Genomic DNA, 15,143 nt, shown 5'->3' on the forward strand with positions numbered 1-15,143 from the left:
TCCCCAGAGATAGATTCCAGCTTCCTCCTGAAAATACACATCTGCTTCATGGAGTGTCCCTTAAAAAAAAAACAAACTACAAAACCTGCCTCCACAAGTTTAAGATGTCTGGCGATGTGGGAAAACCGCTGGCAAGTTCGCAAGTGCAGTTTGTCCCCACTGAGACGTCATTATCAGAAAAAGGAGATGCGGCAAAAAGGCCAGATTCTGAAAACAAAGGGGACGTTTTCTGCTCCAGACACTCCAGGTTCACAGTCACATCAAGAAACACAAGCAGAGCATCCGAAAGGCAGGACTGGGGTTTGGGGAGCACTAGGGCCTGAGATTTGGGGGTCACTCCCCAGAAGTGGGAATCAAGCCCTGGTGTGGAGGCATTCTCCTGCCATCAGAGAGGGAGCTTAAGAGCATTTTCATTTTTAGGAGCTAAAATAAAAAGTATTTGACATTTGGCCCAAGATTCTTGAGGTTTGACTCTGAAAGAAAGCCTGAAATTTCTGTCTGAACATGAGGTCCTGAATGGTTCAACTTGGCATCTGCAAATATACATCAAAAACGGACTTCAGAACTGCCGGGAGGATTAGGGGAAAGTGCATCTGATCTTACTCAGCTCTGCATACCACATGAGTCAAGCTTTCTGTGGCTCGCTGTTTGCTTAATGGGGTCCACAGTGATGGATTCTTGGCAACACACCCTTCATGATCAAAATTCAAAAGGAGGCATTCAAGTCAGCTCCCAAGAAATTTGCTGCAGAACCCCAGGCATTCAGGTCCCCCGTGTGAACAGAACAAGTCATCACTCAGTGTCCAACAGTGCCCGGCGAGGCTTGTGGGACTCAGTGATACCAAAATGTGTTTCCAGGGCTGGTTGACCGTTATACCATTTTTGGGCAGGATCGCAGGTCTTTCCAGATGTTGACGAAGTAGAGATGGAGATGGTAGCTGAGTAATCGCTTGCCAGCCCCTAAGTGCAAAGCAGTTTTAATTTCAAAATCCCAGTTTGCTTCCTCCATCTGAAAGACTTATTTTTTCAGCAGTCCAGCCAATGACATCATCATCAGAGCGGGGGTTATGTAATTTAAGGCCACCACACTTCCACGGTGCTTCCCAGAACAGAAAACATCTCCAAAGACGGCTCTCACCATCAGAAAGCCCAGCTGAAGTTGTGATCCCTTTCATTTTGCCTGAGTAAGTAAATGAGCATCTTTTTTTCTCTCTCTTACAAAAGTAAAATAGAAGATCCATATCTCAGAAAAACGTTTCCTTTTACAAATTAAATTGGCAGAGTTTTCAACATTCTTTGGATGTATTTTTTTAAACATAATTTTAAATCAATTTAAGAGACCTGTATCCCATACCTCCTTTGGGTTTTAGCTGCTTTTCCAGAAGAGAGGAGAGAAGACATTTGAAATAAGAGATTATTTCCAGCAGCTGTTTACCGCAAACTCACATGAAACATGTAGAGGCTGAATACAGCCATCAGAGCCCCATGTGGACTCTGACCAGTTACAGTCTACGAATTCTGATTTATAAAAATCAAATTGGTCTCCAAGGATCACTTACAAAATTTCATAACACTAATAGCTGGTTGGGTTATTTGTGGATTGAAAACAGCATCTTATATTGAACAAGGTATTTTATGTCACGTAAATATGGGAGGGAAGGGAGATAACTTCACAGGTTCAACTTTATAAGAAATGTTGTGTTGGTTACTTTGTTAAAATGGAGATAGCCAGAAACAAACATATAAGGATTTTACAATGTTACAACATATTAGACAAAATAAGCCTACTTCTCTACTAAGAGAAATTGTGTTATCTGGCCATTTGTGGTGGAACATGATCAAGGTTTTATGATTTTTTAAATTAGATGAAGCCTTCTTGAAAAATTTAAAAAGGAAAATATAATGAATATTAAATATCTGTTTACTATTCATAAAATATTTAAACTTTTATTTTTTACAAAAATTGTCCTTTGAAAATATGAGTCTATTGTTATATAGATATTCAAAGATAAGGATTACATCATGTAAAAAAAATTGAACAATTTTTTGAAGTTTTGATTCTAGTACATTTTCCCTCAACTTTAAACGTTTGAGAAAATCAAAAGGAAATGGAAGAGAAAAATGCATGAAACTGAGGAATAGTTTTGCTAAATGATATGCTATGATGTTATTTTTCAGAACTGCTTCTTGCTGAATTAATAGATGAAAATTAAAGAGAAATTCAAAATAAAAAAACAGTATCTTATGTTGTCACTGGGTTGACATCCTTTAATATCTATGTCTGTATTTCAAATGCCTTTATCGTCACCTCACTGTTGAAACTGGAATTAATTTGAAGGAGGCTATTTTGTTGAAGAAGCAGCACATGACAATGTTTTCATGTGGGGAACTCAGAAAATACCAGGTGGAAATTACAGAATAAGTCATCTCTAACATATTTGCCCAGTATCACTTGTGAGTTTTTCAATTAGGATCAAATATGACTAATAATATCAATAGCTGCTGGATTCTGACCACATACTATGTGCCAGGCAAATATCAGAGCTAAAACTCAGAGCAAACAAAAGAAGATTTCTGCTCTCTGGCCAACTTTACATAAACATGGGCAGCAGCTGGTAAAGCCCTTCTGAAAATAAGCTCGGCTTGAGCAGACTCACGCTGTGGCTGCAGCAGCCACAGACACAGCCGGGTCCCCTGGGATGGAGGGGGCTGTCTGCTGAGCCAGTCAGATTCGGGCTGAAGTAAGAGGTCTCTGCAGATGGTACAGGTGACAGCCCCTGGTTTTCTGGGCGGGGTGAAGCCTTGCCCCCTGTATTAGTATCCAACTGGGGTTGGAACAAATTAGCACAAACCCAGGGGGTGCCAGTGGTGAAGAACGCGCCTGCCAATGGCAGGAGACGTAAGAGGCGCAGCTGCGATCCCTGGGTCAAAGACTCCCTGGAGAAGGGCATGGCAACCCACTCCGGCATTCTTGCCTGGAGAATCCTATGGACAGAGGAGCCTGGTGGACTACAGTCCAGGGGATCGCAAAGAGTCGGACATGACTAAAGCAACTGAGCACATACGCACGGTGGCTTGAAACAGCACAAAGTTATCTTACCGTTCTGCAGGTCAGAACTTTAACATCAGCTGCAATGGACTCAAGTCAAGGTGTTGGCAGGGCTGGGCTCCCTCTGGAGGCTTTTTCCAGCTTCTAGAGGCCGCCTGTGTTCCTTAGCCCATGGCCCCTTCTCCATCTTCATAGCATCTTCTAATCTCTTTCTGACTCTGACCCTGTCCCCCACCTCCCTGTTTCACTTATAAATGGAACCACTTTCACCTGTGATGACATCAAGCCCACCTCCGTAATCCAGCATCTTCTCCCCATCTCAAGGTTCTTAATCCCATCTGCAAAGTCCCTTCTGCCATGTAAGGGGACATATCTGCAGGTCCCAGGGACCAGGACGTGAACATCTTTGTGGACTGTTGTTCTGCCAACCCCACATCCCTGGGGTTTGGCCCCAGCTTTGGTCTGGTGGTGCCTGGGCAGCTCCTGCTTCTTGCTACCCTGTGGTCCCTGAGGAGCACACAGGAGCCGGGCCCCATCCACTGCTCCCCAAGGCCACCCTTTCCTGCACTGTCCCACACTTCAGAGGGGACTCAGCCTCCTGTCTCACATGTTCAAGGTGACCTGGAGGAGGAAGGGGAGAGAAGCTAAGCAGAGTGATCAGGGGACTCTCTCGGTGCCCACAACAAACCCCTTCCCTCCTTCCAGCTCCTTCTTAAACCTCTTGGGGGTGAAGACTCCGAGGCTGGAGATGAATCAGAATCCCACTGCCAAGAAACCAGGCCTCCCAGAGCTCAGCTTTCCGAATTTAGTTGCTTAGTTTCTTAGTATGTGGGGTGCCAGGTAACCCCTGAACTGATCCACAGCTCTGAAAAAGCAGTAAAGGGCTCTCTTGATACTTTCTAACCTAGTGTTCCAAGAGCAGAGTAGCCCACGTGAAGGAGAGGCTGCTTACACTGGATGGACCAGGATACCTATCATCATCGTTAGTAGTACTAATATTGCTACTGTACTCATCACTGTGATTATTGTTGTTGTGCGGTTTATCACTATTCGAGCCTCATATTGGATGGTTTGCAACCTGCAAGGGGATTCTACAGGCTGGATCTCATTCCATCCTCACCATGATGCTTCATAATAATTGTTGTTACTCCCATTCTACAGATGAACAAACTGAGGCTCAGAGAAGTTACCTGGCTTGCCCCAAATCACAGTTTGGGGGCCCCAGGACCTAAGCCCAGGCTCCCTGACCCCAGGTGTGTTCTCTTTATGGTCACAGCACACTGGATGAAAGAGGCCTGGACTCTGAGCTGAGCCTGGAAGAAGAGCCATGCATAAAACAGACTGGCTCCCATCACTGGGTGAACCTGGGCAAGTCACTTCTCTTCAGCTCTGTTTGCTCATTTTGTACAATGGGCACAGACAGCCATCCTCCTCCCAGGCAAGTTGTCAGGATTGGGCTACCTAAAGCCCAGCACAGCCCACAGATCACCCATGTGGCTGCCAGTGAAGGGTCAGGTCTGGTGCCAGGGCCTCACTCTGCACCCCAGCATCTGGGGAGATGGTGGTGAGGCGATATGCGGGCTTTCTGTGGCACACAGAGCTTCCTCAGCGTGAACAGAGAAGCACACAGGAAGGAATGGCATGACACCCACTGGAGGTTTTAGGAGGCAGCTCCCACCCGTGTGTGTGGTACAAGGGGGCTGGAGGTGCGAGCCCGTGCTCACCAAGTTCCTGAGAAGTCAGGTTTCCTGGGTGTGTGGCTTTCCTGTGGCTACAATAGCAAATCACTATAAAACACTTCCAATGATCGTATTATATTGATGGAGTTATAAAGCAGTTCAATCAAAAGCTATTTTCAAAAAATATGCATATTAAATTACATTGGTTGGGTTGGTCAGAAAGTTCTTTCAGGTTACAGAAAAACTCAAACTTTTTGGCCAATGCAATATATATGTGCATGCATGCGGGCTAAGTCACTTCAGTCGTGTATGAATATGTATATATACATTCACCAGTGAATTAGTTATATTAATACAGTTATAAAGTGCTTGTGTGCATGCTCAGTAGCTTCAGTCATGTCTGATTCCGTGTGACCCTATGGAGTGTAGCCCGCCAGGCTCCTCTGTCCATGGGATTCTCCAGGCAAGAATACTGGAGTAGGTAGCCATGCCCTCCTCCAGGGATCTTCCCGAGCTGGGACTGAGCCCACATCTGCTGCATTGCAAGTGGATTCTTTACCACCTGAGGCACCAGGGAAGCCAGTTATAAAGTAGTTCTAATTAAAAACTATCTTCAGGGACTTTCCTGGTGATCCAGTGGCTAAGAATTCACGCTCTCTATGCAGGCATCCCAGGCTCAATCTCTTGCCAGGGAACTAGATCCCAGATGCCACAACTGAGACTTGGCACTGCCAAATTTAAAAAGAAAAAAAAATCTATTTTCAAAAAAATTATGTATTTAACTATGTATGTATGAATGTATATGCATATATACACACACACTAACACATTGCTTCAGTCAGTCAGTCAGTCAGTTCAGTCGCTCAGTCGTGTCCGACTCTTTTCGACCCCATGAATCGCAGCACTCCAGGCCTCCCTGTCCATCACCAACTCCTGGAGTTCACTCAGACTCACGTCCATCGAGTCGGTGATGCCATCCAGCCATTTCATCCTCTGTCGTCCCCTTCTCCTCCTGCCCCCAATCCCTCCCAGCATCAGACTCTTTTCCAATGAATCAACTCTTCGCATGAGGTGGCCAAAGTACTGGAGTTTCAGCTTCAGCATCATTCCCTCCAAAGAAATCCCAGGGCTGATCTCCTTCAGAATGGACTGGTTGGATCTCCTTGCAGTCCAAGGGACTCTCAAGAGTCTTCTCCAACACCACAGTTCAAAAGCATCAATTCTTCGGTGCTCAGCTTTCTTCACAGTCCAACTCTCACATCCATACATTACCACAGGAAAAACCATAGCCTTGACTAGGCGACCTTTGTTGGCAAAGGAATGTCTCTGCTTTTGAATATGCTATCTAGGTTGGACATAACTTTCCTTCCAAGGAGTAAGCGTCCCTTAATTTCATGGCTTCAGTCACCATCTGCAGTGATTTTGGAGCCCAAAAATATAAAGTCTGACACTGTTTCCACTGCTTCCCCATCTATTTCCCATGAAGTGATGGGACCAGATGCCATGATCTTCGTTTTCTGAATGTTGAGTTTTAAGCCAACTTTTCACTCTCCTCTTTCACTTTCATCAAGAGGCTCTTTAGTTCCTCTTCACTTTCTGCCATAAGGGTGGTGTCATCTGCATATCTGAGGTTATAAATATTATATTGATGGAGTTATAAAGTAGTTCTAGTAAATGTTTTTCCCCCAAAATATCTAAATACATACATAAATATAATAGCAAAATGAAACATTTTCTTTATGTTAAACATTACAAAATATTTTAAGCAAGATAATTAGTTTGGGTACATATCTATGTGCTGCAATCAGTTTCTTAGGCTTGTACCTGACTCTCACATGTCACTGGCATTTTCAAAAGAATGTATTTTTCTTTCAGTATGGTCTTATTATTTTGAATGGTCTCATATAATTGCCTGAATTTTTTCTTCAAATTTTATGGTTAATAAATTGAAATGAAGCACCTTCAATTGTCTCTTCTCTTAGACCAGAATACATTTAATGAAGATGGTCTCTCTTCAGGTGTTGAGGTATCTGACAAACTCTGAGCAAATTCTGCCAAGCAGAAGCTATTCTCAAGTCTGATACTTTGCATATGGAATTATGTAAATATTTCAACCCAGATATTTTCACAGGTGCCTTAATTTGAGCTCCTTCAACAGATATTTTTAGCACATATCTTCAAATAAGTTGTAGCTACTTAAAAGTTTTGAATGCTTTGTCAAATTCAGATACAGCAAATTATGGGCTTTCTCAATTTCATCTCATTTTTGTACAGAATATGAACTTCTGCAATTGAAAAGATTCTTCCCACAAATTGAGATATTCCAAAGCTCATTATAGAACTCAAAAATTAAATTTTCCATGTCATTTGACCTCTTCTCAGTTTGATCATTTTCTCCTTTCCTCCTTTGGCTATACATTTCAATTATTTCCTGCATAAAGCTTCATTTTCACTAACTACGCTCTGCTAAAGCGCTAGAAGCTGTTGTTTGGTGCTGCGTTCCTCATTGATTTAGAACAAATTCAGCAAAAATTCTCAACTCTGCTATAACAAATAGTTGAATAACATTTTAGGGCACTTAGAGTCCACGTCTTCTAAAATTGATTGATGAAGGACAGCAGAGAAAGAAAATACATGCTAAAGTTGTTTTTAATTCCTCATCAACTTCATCACAAAAGTTTGTAGTTCAGTAAGTCTGAACCACAAAACTTATGCTGTAAAACTTTGTAACTCTTGTCAACTATAATGAAATTCAGGGCCCCCCAGGTGGCGCAGAAGAATCCACCTGCTAATGCAGGAGATTCGAGAGATGCGAGTTCGATCTCTGGGTTGGAAAGATCGCCTCCTGAAGGAGGAAATGCCAACCTACTCCAGTATTCTCGCCTGGAAAATTCCATGGACAGAGGAGCCTGGCAGGTTATAATCCATGGGGTCACAAAAAGTCTGACACGACTGAGCAACTGAGCATGCACACACACTTAATGAGATTATTTATATGCGATTACACACTGGGTCTGCACTGCAGCTTGTTGGAAGTACATTTCTGCTTCACTGGTCTCTTATTTTAGCAGGAGTATTGTTCTCTCTGGGACACTGGGCCCCACCAAAATGTGTGTGATCATCAGAAAAACACAACTTTCTTTTCAATGTGAACAATTTAAACTGAATTTAGAATAGCATTCACAAAAATGTCCATTGTTTCACTTTGCCAGGGTGAACTTTCATAAGTTTTGGCTTTGATTCCATGAACTGGATTAAAAAATTGAATCGTGATTGAAATTGACTGATTTTTCTGTTTGAAGACAGTTATCAAACTGGCTCCGTTTCACTGCCTATGAATTTCTTACGGGGCTTTCTCATGAACCAGCTATCACTTCTATTGTAGTGTGGGTACAAGATAACATGACGCTAAAAATGAGCTGACGTAAAGAATACTTGTCTGCTCTAAGTGAAAAGTCATCCTTCCAGTGTGACCTATGACAGTATCTTCTGCAGTGATAAAGTGGAATTGATGTTTTCAGGCTGATCTTTGAAAAATAACAGTTTCTGAAGTAGCAGCTTTGTGTCGGGTTTCCTTCCGGTCAGAGAAATCGCTAAAGGCCCCCTTTGTGATGTAAGTGTCAATATTTTGTGCAAGTTATACATTGATCATCAATTTCCGAGAGACAGAAGTTCAGGGCTTAAATTGTCATTAAACTTTTCTTGCTTGTTGCTGCCAGAAGGGCTTATTGCTAAATTGAAAAGTATCACCAAATAACAAAATAAATATTTCGCTGTGGATTTATGCCCTGAAATCAGTGATGAAATAAGAGCATTCCTATTATTCTTTATGCTCTAGGTCAGAACTCTTTAAGCCGCAGACATCTTTAAGCCACCTCCTAACCCCTCACTTCCCATGTCCTCTGCTGACAGGTCAACTGGCAGCCTAGCAGCTGGTTCTCTTCTCTGCCTACACTCTCCCTTGGTGATTTCACCCAGTCCTGTGGCTTTAAATACCATCCATGTGATTACAGCTCCCAGTGATGGGGACTTCCCTGCTGGTCCAGTGGCTAAGACTCTGAGCTCCTAGTATTTGAGTTTGAGGGGGTTTGAGCTTGATCCCTGGTCAGGAAACTAGATCTCCCAAGCCACAGTTAAGAGTTTGCATGCCATAATTAAGATCGAAGATCGCTCATGCCACAGCTAAGACTCAGTGAATCCAAATAAATGTAATAAATTTCAAAAACAAAAACAAAAAAACCACCTCCCAAGGATGAGGATGTATCACTCTCTCAGACTTGGTCTCTTAACACCAATCTTGTGTAGCTTACTACCTTGACATCCCCACCTGACGTCCAACAGACAGCTCGCCTCACATGTCCAAAGGTCAAGTCCTGACTGTCCCCCCAAAAAACTTGCTCTGTCTCCACTCCATCATCGCCATCTCAGTTGATGGCGATTTCATATTTCCAGGTTCAGTTTAGTTCAGTCACTCAGTCATTTCTGACTCTTTGCGACCCCATGGACTGCAGCACACCAGGCCTCCCTGTCCATCACCAACTCCTGGAGTTTACCCAAATCCATGTCCATTGAGTCAGTGATGCCATCCAACTATCTCATCCTCTGTCATCCCCTTCTCCTGCCCTCAATCTTTCCCAGCATCAGGGGCTTATCAAATGAGTCAGCTCTTCGCATCAGGTGGCCAAAGTACTGGAGTTTCAGCTTCAACATCATTTCCTCCAATGAACACTCAGGACTGATCTCCTTCAGGATGGACTGGTTGGATCTCCTTGCGGTCCAAGGGACTCTTAAGAGTCTTCTCCAACACCACAGTTCAAAAGCATCAATTCTTCTATGCTCAGCTTTCTTCACAGTCCAACTCTCACATCCATACATGACTACTGGAAAAACCATAGCCTTGACTAGATAGACCTTTGTTGTCAAAGTAATGTCTCCGCTTTTTAATATGCTGTCTAGGTTGGTCATAACTTTCCTTCCAAGGGGTTAGCGTCTTTTAATTTCATGGCTGCAGTCACCATCTGCCGTGATTTTGGAGACCCTAAAAATAAAGTCAGCCACTGTTTCCACTGTTTCCCCATCTATTTGCCATTTCCAGGTTCTCAGGCCCAAAATCTAGGCATCATGCAATCCCTCCTTTCTCATGACACATACACAATTGGAAAATCATGGTGGTCCTACCCTTGGAATATTTCTCAAGCCTGGCCTCAGCTCACTGCCTCCACGGCTGCCCATCCCGGGCTAACGAGTTTATTCACTGAGCTTCCTGTCTCCTCCCACGAGGCTAGAAGCACCTTGAGGGCAGGTAGGTTGGCTGTTTGTTACTGCTTGTCCCAGTGCCTAGAACTGTGCCTGGCATGTAGTGGGTGCTCAGTACATACTTGTCCAGTGGATGAATGAGTGGAGGGACCCGTGGTTTTGACCTGATGTGAATGGTGCAGCATGTGGTTTTCAGTGTCACAGCGAGAAGGTTGGATGAGGAAAGTCGGGCTCAGAGTCACAAAGCGATTACCTAAGTCTGCAGAGCCAAAGAGACTCTCTGGAGATCAGCTCTCTTATACGGTATCTTATGTTGTATACTGTGAGTTGTGCCCAGCTCAAGATCTCTCAAACATCACTAAGGATAAGCAAGATGATAACAATAGTTAACAGGTAGCAAGTGCCTATGGAGAGCCAGAGACCATTTGAAGCACTGTGCAAATATTAGCTCATCCAAACGGAGGGAGGATTTTTAGGTGTGAAGCCCCAGAAACTCCACATCTTCTACTATTGACTCCACCCTCTCCATCCTACTGGTCCCAGTTCCAATGGACCAACATCTCCACTGGCCAGGTCTCTTCCTTGCTTCATTCTGTCTTCAGCCATCAACCACTGTCTCCTGTCTGCCACTTTCAGGGGGCTGGGTCCTGCATCTCCAGTGCCTGGCAAAGTGCTGGCACAAAGTAGGTGCTCATTAAATATTTGTTGCACTGCTAATCATAATAGTATGGTTGTAAATAAGACTCATCCTCCCCTTCCACTGAGTGCTGCCTCTAAACCAGGCGACCAGGTCAAGTGTTCCATAGATACAGTTCTAGACATAATCCCACAAGAAGGATACGATTAGCTCCAATTTTCAAAAAGGAAAATAAAACTCAGGGGGTCTAAGTAGCCCACACCACGTGGTTGTGTCAGGATTTGAACTTGGGGTTCAAAGCCTTGGTCATCTTTTCCTTTATACTCAGAGTTGGCAAGCTTTTTCTCTAAGGGAAAAGTGAAGTGTTAGTCATTAGTTGCTCAGTCTTGCCCGACTCTTTGAGACTCCATGAGCTATAGCCACCAGGCTCCTCTGTCCATGGAATTCTCCAGGTAAGAATACTGGAGTGGATAGCCATTCCCTCCTCCAGGGGATCTTCCTGACCCAGGGATCGAACCCTGATCTCCTGAATTGCAGGTGGATTCTTTACCATGTGAGTCACTAGCGAAGCTCTAAGGGAATGGATGATTAATATTTGCAAGCCAAATGGCCACTGTGGCAACCACTGAACTCTGTACACCCATGGCTGATTCATGTCAATGTACGGCAAAAACCACTACAATATTGTAAAGTAATTAGCCTCCAACTAAAATAAATTAATTAATTTACAAAAAAAAAAAACACTCTGTAACACAAAAGGTAAATGAATGGGTGTGGCCGTGTGCCTATAAAACTATTTTCCAAAACAGGAGGCAGACTGGATAGGTCACAGATTAGAGTAGGCTGCCTCCTGCGTGATGCTCCGTGTGCTGTTCCTTGCAGGTCACCGTGGATGGCGTCCTGGGCCCTCCTGGAGCTCCAGACTCCCAACCAGAGCCAGCCCCTGCCCCCGAACACCACATCCTGTGACGAAGCTTGGGAAGCCTGGGCCCTGCTGCACAGAGTGCTGCCCACCTGCGTCCTCTCCATCTGCCTCTGCGGGCTGCTGGGGAACCTCTTTGTGTTGTCCGTCTTCCTCGTGGCCCGACGGCGTCTGAACACGGCAGAAATCTACCTGGCCAACCTGGCGGCTTCTGACCTGGTGTTCGTCTTGGGCTTGCCCTTCTGGGCGGAGAACATCCGGAACAAATTCAACTGGCCTTTTGGAGCGCTCCTCTGCCGCCTGGTCAACGGCATCATCAAGGCCAACCTCTTCATCAGCGTCTTCCTGGTCGTGGCCATCAGCCAGGACCGATACTGTGTGCTGGTGCACCCCATGGCCAGCCGGAGGCAGCGGCGGCGGCGGCGGGCCCAGGGCACCTGTCTGCTCATCTGGGCCGTGGGGGCCCTCCTGAGTCTCCCCACATTCCTGCTGCGCTCTGTCAAGGCTGTGCCAGAGTTGAATGTCTCCGCCTGCGTGCTGCGGTACCCCCACGACGCCTGGCCCTTTGTAAGGATGGTGGAGTTAACCCTGCTGAGTTTTCTCCTCCCCTTGGCTGCGATCGTTTTCTTCAACTGTCACATCCTGGCAGCCCTGCGGGGGCGGCGGCAGATCAGCAGGACGAGGTGTGGAGGACCCAGGGATGGCAGGACCACCGCCCTGATCCTCACCCTCGTGTCCGCCTTCCTGCTCTGCTGGGCGCCCTACCACTTCTTTGCCTTCCTGGAATTTCTGTTCCAGGTGAGGGCTGTCAGAGGCTGCTTCTGGGAGAATTTCATCGATCTGGGCCTGCAATGTGCCAACTTCTTTGCTTTCGTCAACAGCTGCCTGAATCCAGTAATTTATGTCTTTTGGGGCCAGCTTTTCAGGACCAAAGTCTGGGAACTTTATAAACAATGCATTCCTGGGAGTCTTACTCCGGTAGCCTCGTCTCATAGGAAAGAGATCCTCCAACTTTTCTGGCGGAATTAACACAGTGGGGAGCCAGGAAGTGTGGCTTCCTTATCCATTATTACTGACATCATAAATATGGAGAAGGGGGCAACAGAGGGTGAGATGGTTAGATGACATCACCAATTCAATGGACAGGAGTTTGAGCAAACTCTGGGAGTTGGTGAGGGACAGGGAGGCCTGGTACGCTGCAGTCCATTCTGTCACAAAGAGTCAGATACGACTTAGTGACTGGACAGCAACAGTAGACTGAATGATGTCCCCACCCACCCACCCACATAACCAGGACCTCATCCCTGGAGCCTGGGAATGTTTATGTGGTAATGGGACTTTGCAGGCATGATTAAGATAAGGATCTTGAGATGAGGAGGTTACCCTGGGCTATTTGGATGAGTCTAGTATCATCACAAAGGTCCTTACAAAGGGCAGGCGGAAGTGTCCAAGTCAGAGAAGGTTGGAAGGATGCAATGAAGGGTCCACAAGCCAAGGACTGCAGGCGCCCTGTAGAGATGAAATGGCAGGGAAATGGACTCTCCCTGGAGCCTCCAGCAGGAACCAGCTGTGTTGACCTCCTGACTGCAGCCCAGAGACACTGCTTTGGAGGCCTGACCTCCAGAACCGGAAGATAATAAATCTGTGCTGTTTTTAATAAGTCACCGAGTTTATGGTTAATTTGTCACAGTGGTAGGAAACAAATTTTCAATAAACATCTCTTACTGCAATTCCAACTGTCCTTCCAAAATGTTCTAGGTTAACTACCAGGAACAGAGAGATGATATAGCTAGAGATCCTATCTGCAAGGAACTTACAGAGATCAAAATAATTACAGTATAAAAAAGTAAATGAGAAACCGCATGCAGGTGACACAGACCCGTGCCTGGGGCGTTCAGAGGGAAAGAGGATGGGCTCCTTCCAGGGTTACCAAAATAGAGGTTGCAAAGGCAATAACCGTGAGCTGAGTTTGGCAAGGGGTAGAATCTGATACGGGCGTCCCTGGGGGCTCAGCGGATGCGGGAGATGCAGGAGATGCAGGTTCGATCCCTGCGTCAGGAAGATCCCCTGGAGGAGACAGTGGCAACCCACTCCAGTATTCCTGCCTGGGGAATTCCATGGATAGAGGAGCCTGGAGGGCTACCAGTCTGTGGGGTCACAAAAGAGTCGGGCACGACTAATTGACTAAACAACAACAGGAACCTGGTACACGGAGAGAGGGAGGCAGAACCGGGACACACAGGTTGGAAGTGTGGGCTGCGGGTGAAAGAGAATTGAATGCTTCCATGCCTTTTTTGCTGAGAGGGTCCCACTGGTGACCCTGAGAGGGTCTGCCTTCCAGGAGCTCAAGGCAACAGGGATGAGAGTTAGGAAAGCGTCACAGAGCAGGAGCATCCGCTGTCAGGTGAGAACACACGGAAGGGGCGTCCAGCCTCGGGGGCGGGGAGGGAGCCATCCAGAGGGGCTTCCTGGAGGAAGAGACCTAAAATCCCCAAAAGACAAGCAAAATGGGGGAAAGGAGTGCTCTCGAGAAAAGAAACAAATCAGACCCAGAGGCAGGAGGATTCACAGGTTAAGCAGGAGGTGGAAGGAAGGAAGGATGAGGCTGCCAGGGAGGGGATTGAGGTTTGAGGAGAAGCAGATGTTGGGAGGATCTCTAATGGTCAAGGGCAGGAGGGAAGCATGGAGGTGTTTCAGGGGCTGTGAGCGCCTGGCTGGAGGTGTGCATTTTTTCTAGATGATCATTTTGTGTGTTTGTTTTTGGCCGTGCTGGTCTTCATTGCTGCTCTAGGGCTCTCTCTAGTTGCGGCAAGCAGGAGCTCCTCGCTAGTTGCAGTGTAAGGCTTCTTGTGGCAGTGGCTCCTCTTGCTGCAGAGCACGGGCTCTGGAGCGAGCGGGCTCTAGCAGCTGTGGTACATGGGCATAGTTACATCTCTGCATGTGGGATCTTCCCGGATCAGGGTTGGAGTCTGTGACCTCTGCGTTGGCAGGTGAATTCTTAACCACTGGACCACCAGGGAGCCCGCATGCATTTCTCATGTGAATGAATCACTCTGGCCAAGCTCAGTGGGCCCAGGTATGGTGGACAGTGGACTGCTCCAGGGGTGGGATTTGTCAGATGGGCAGCCATCGAGTAAGGGTGTTGGGGATTTTGTTGGTACTATGGAAAATGGCTAAATTAGGGAAGTAAATGAACCTAGGAGATGAGGGAAGCAGAGTGACACTGATATGGTTAAAGGACAGGGGTTAAAGGGAGCATCCAGAGCAAGATAGAGGCAGGAAAAATAGGAGGTTGTGGCCACAAAGTAGGAAGGTTTGCACTGAACGTTCCACAGGGGGGACCACCCCAGGATAGCACAAGGATCAAGGGTGGCCATGTGGGCTCCCCTGGTAGCTCAGTGGTAAAGAATCCACCTCCCAATGCAGGGGACACTGGTTCGATCCCTGGTCTAGGAAGATCTCACCTGCCACAGGACAACAAAGCCGGGGAGCCACACCTAGGAGCCCACGTGCCCCAGAACCCATACTCTGTGACAACAGAAGCCACTGCAGTAAGGAGCCTGCACACCACAGCTAGAGAGGAGCCCCTACTCGCTGCAA

The 15,143-nt window shown here is 46.2% G+C and overlaps 1 protein-coding gene across 1 annotated transcript in view; it reads left to right on the forward strand.

The window, feature by feature from the left end:
• BDKRB1 (bradykinin receptor B1) overlaps positions 1-13,203 on the forward strand; it is a 33,493-nt gene extending 20,290 nt beyond the window's left edge. Inside the window, exons 2-3 of the mRNA XM_061395248.1 lie at positions 1,031-1,184; positions 11,504-13,203. Of these exons, the coding sequence (XP_061251232.1) occupies positions 1,031-1,184; positions 11,504-12,572 (1,223 nt within the window). The 3' untranslated portion in view covers positions 12,573-13,203. The remainder of the gene's footprint in view (positions 1-1,030; positions 1,185-11,503) is intronic.
• Positions 13,204-15,143: the final 1,940 nt, after the last annotated feature.

This window comes from Bos javanicus, chromosome 21 (genome assembly GCF_032452875.1).
Source record: "Bos javanicus breed banteng chromosome 21, ARS-OSU_banteng_1.0, whole genome shotgun sequence".
Lineage (NCBI taxonomy): Eukaryota > Metazoa > Chordata > Mammalia > Artiodactyla > Bovidae > Bos > Bos javanicus.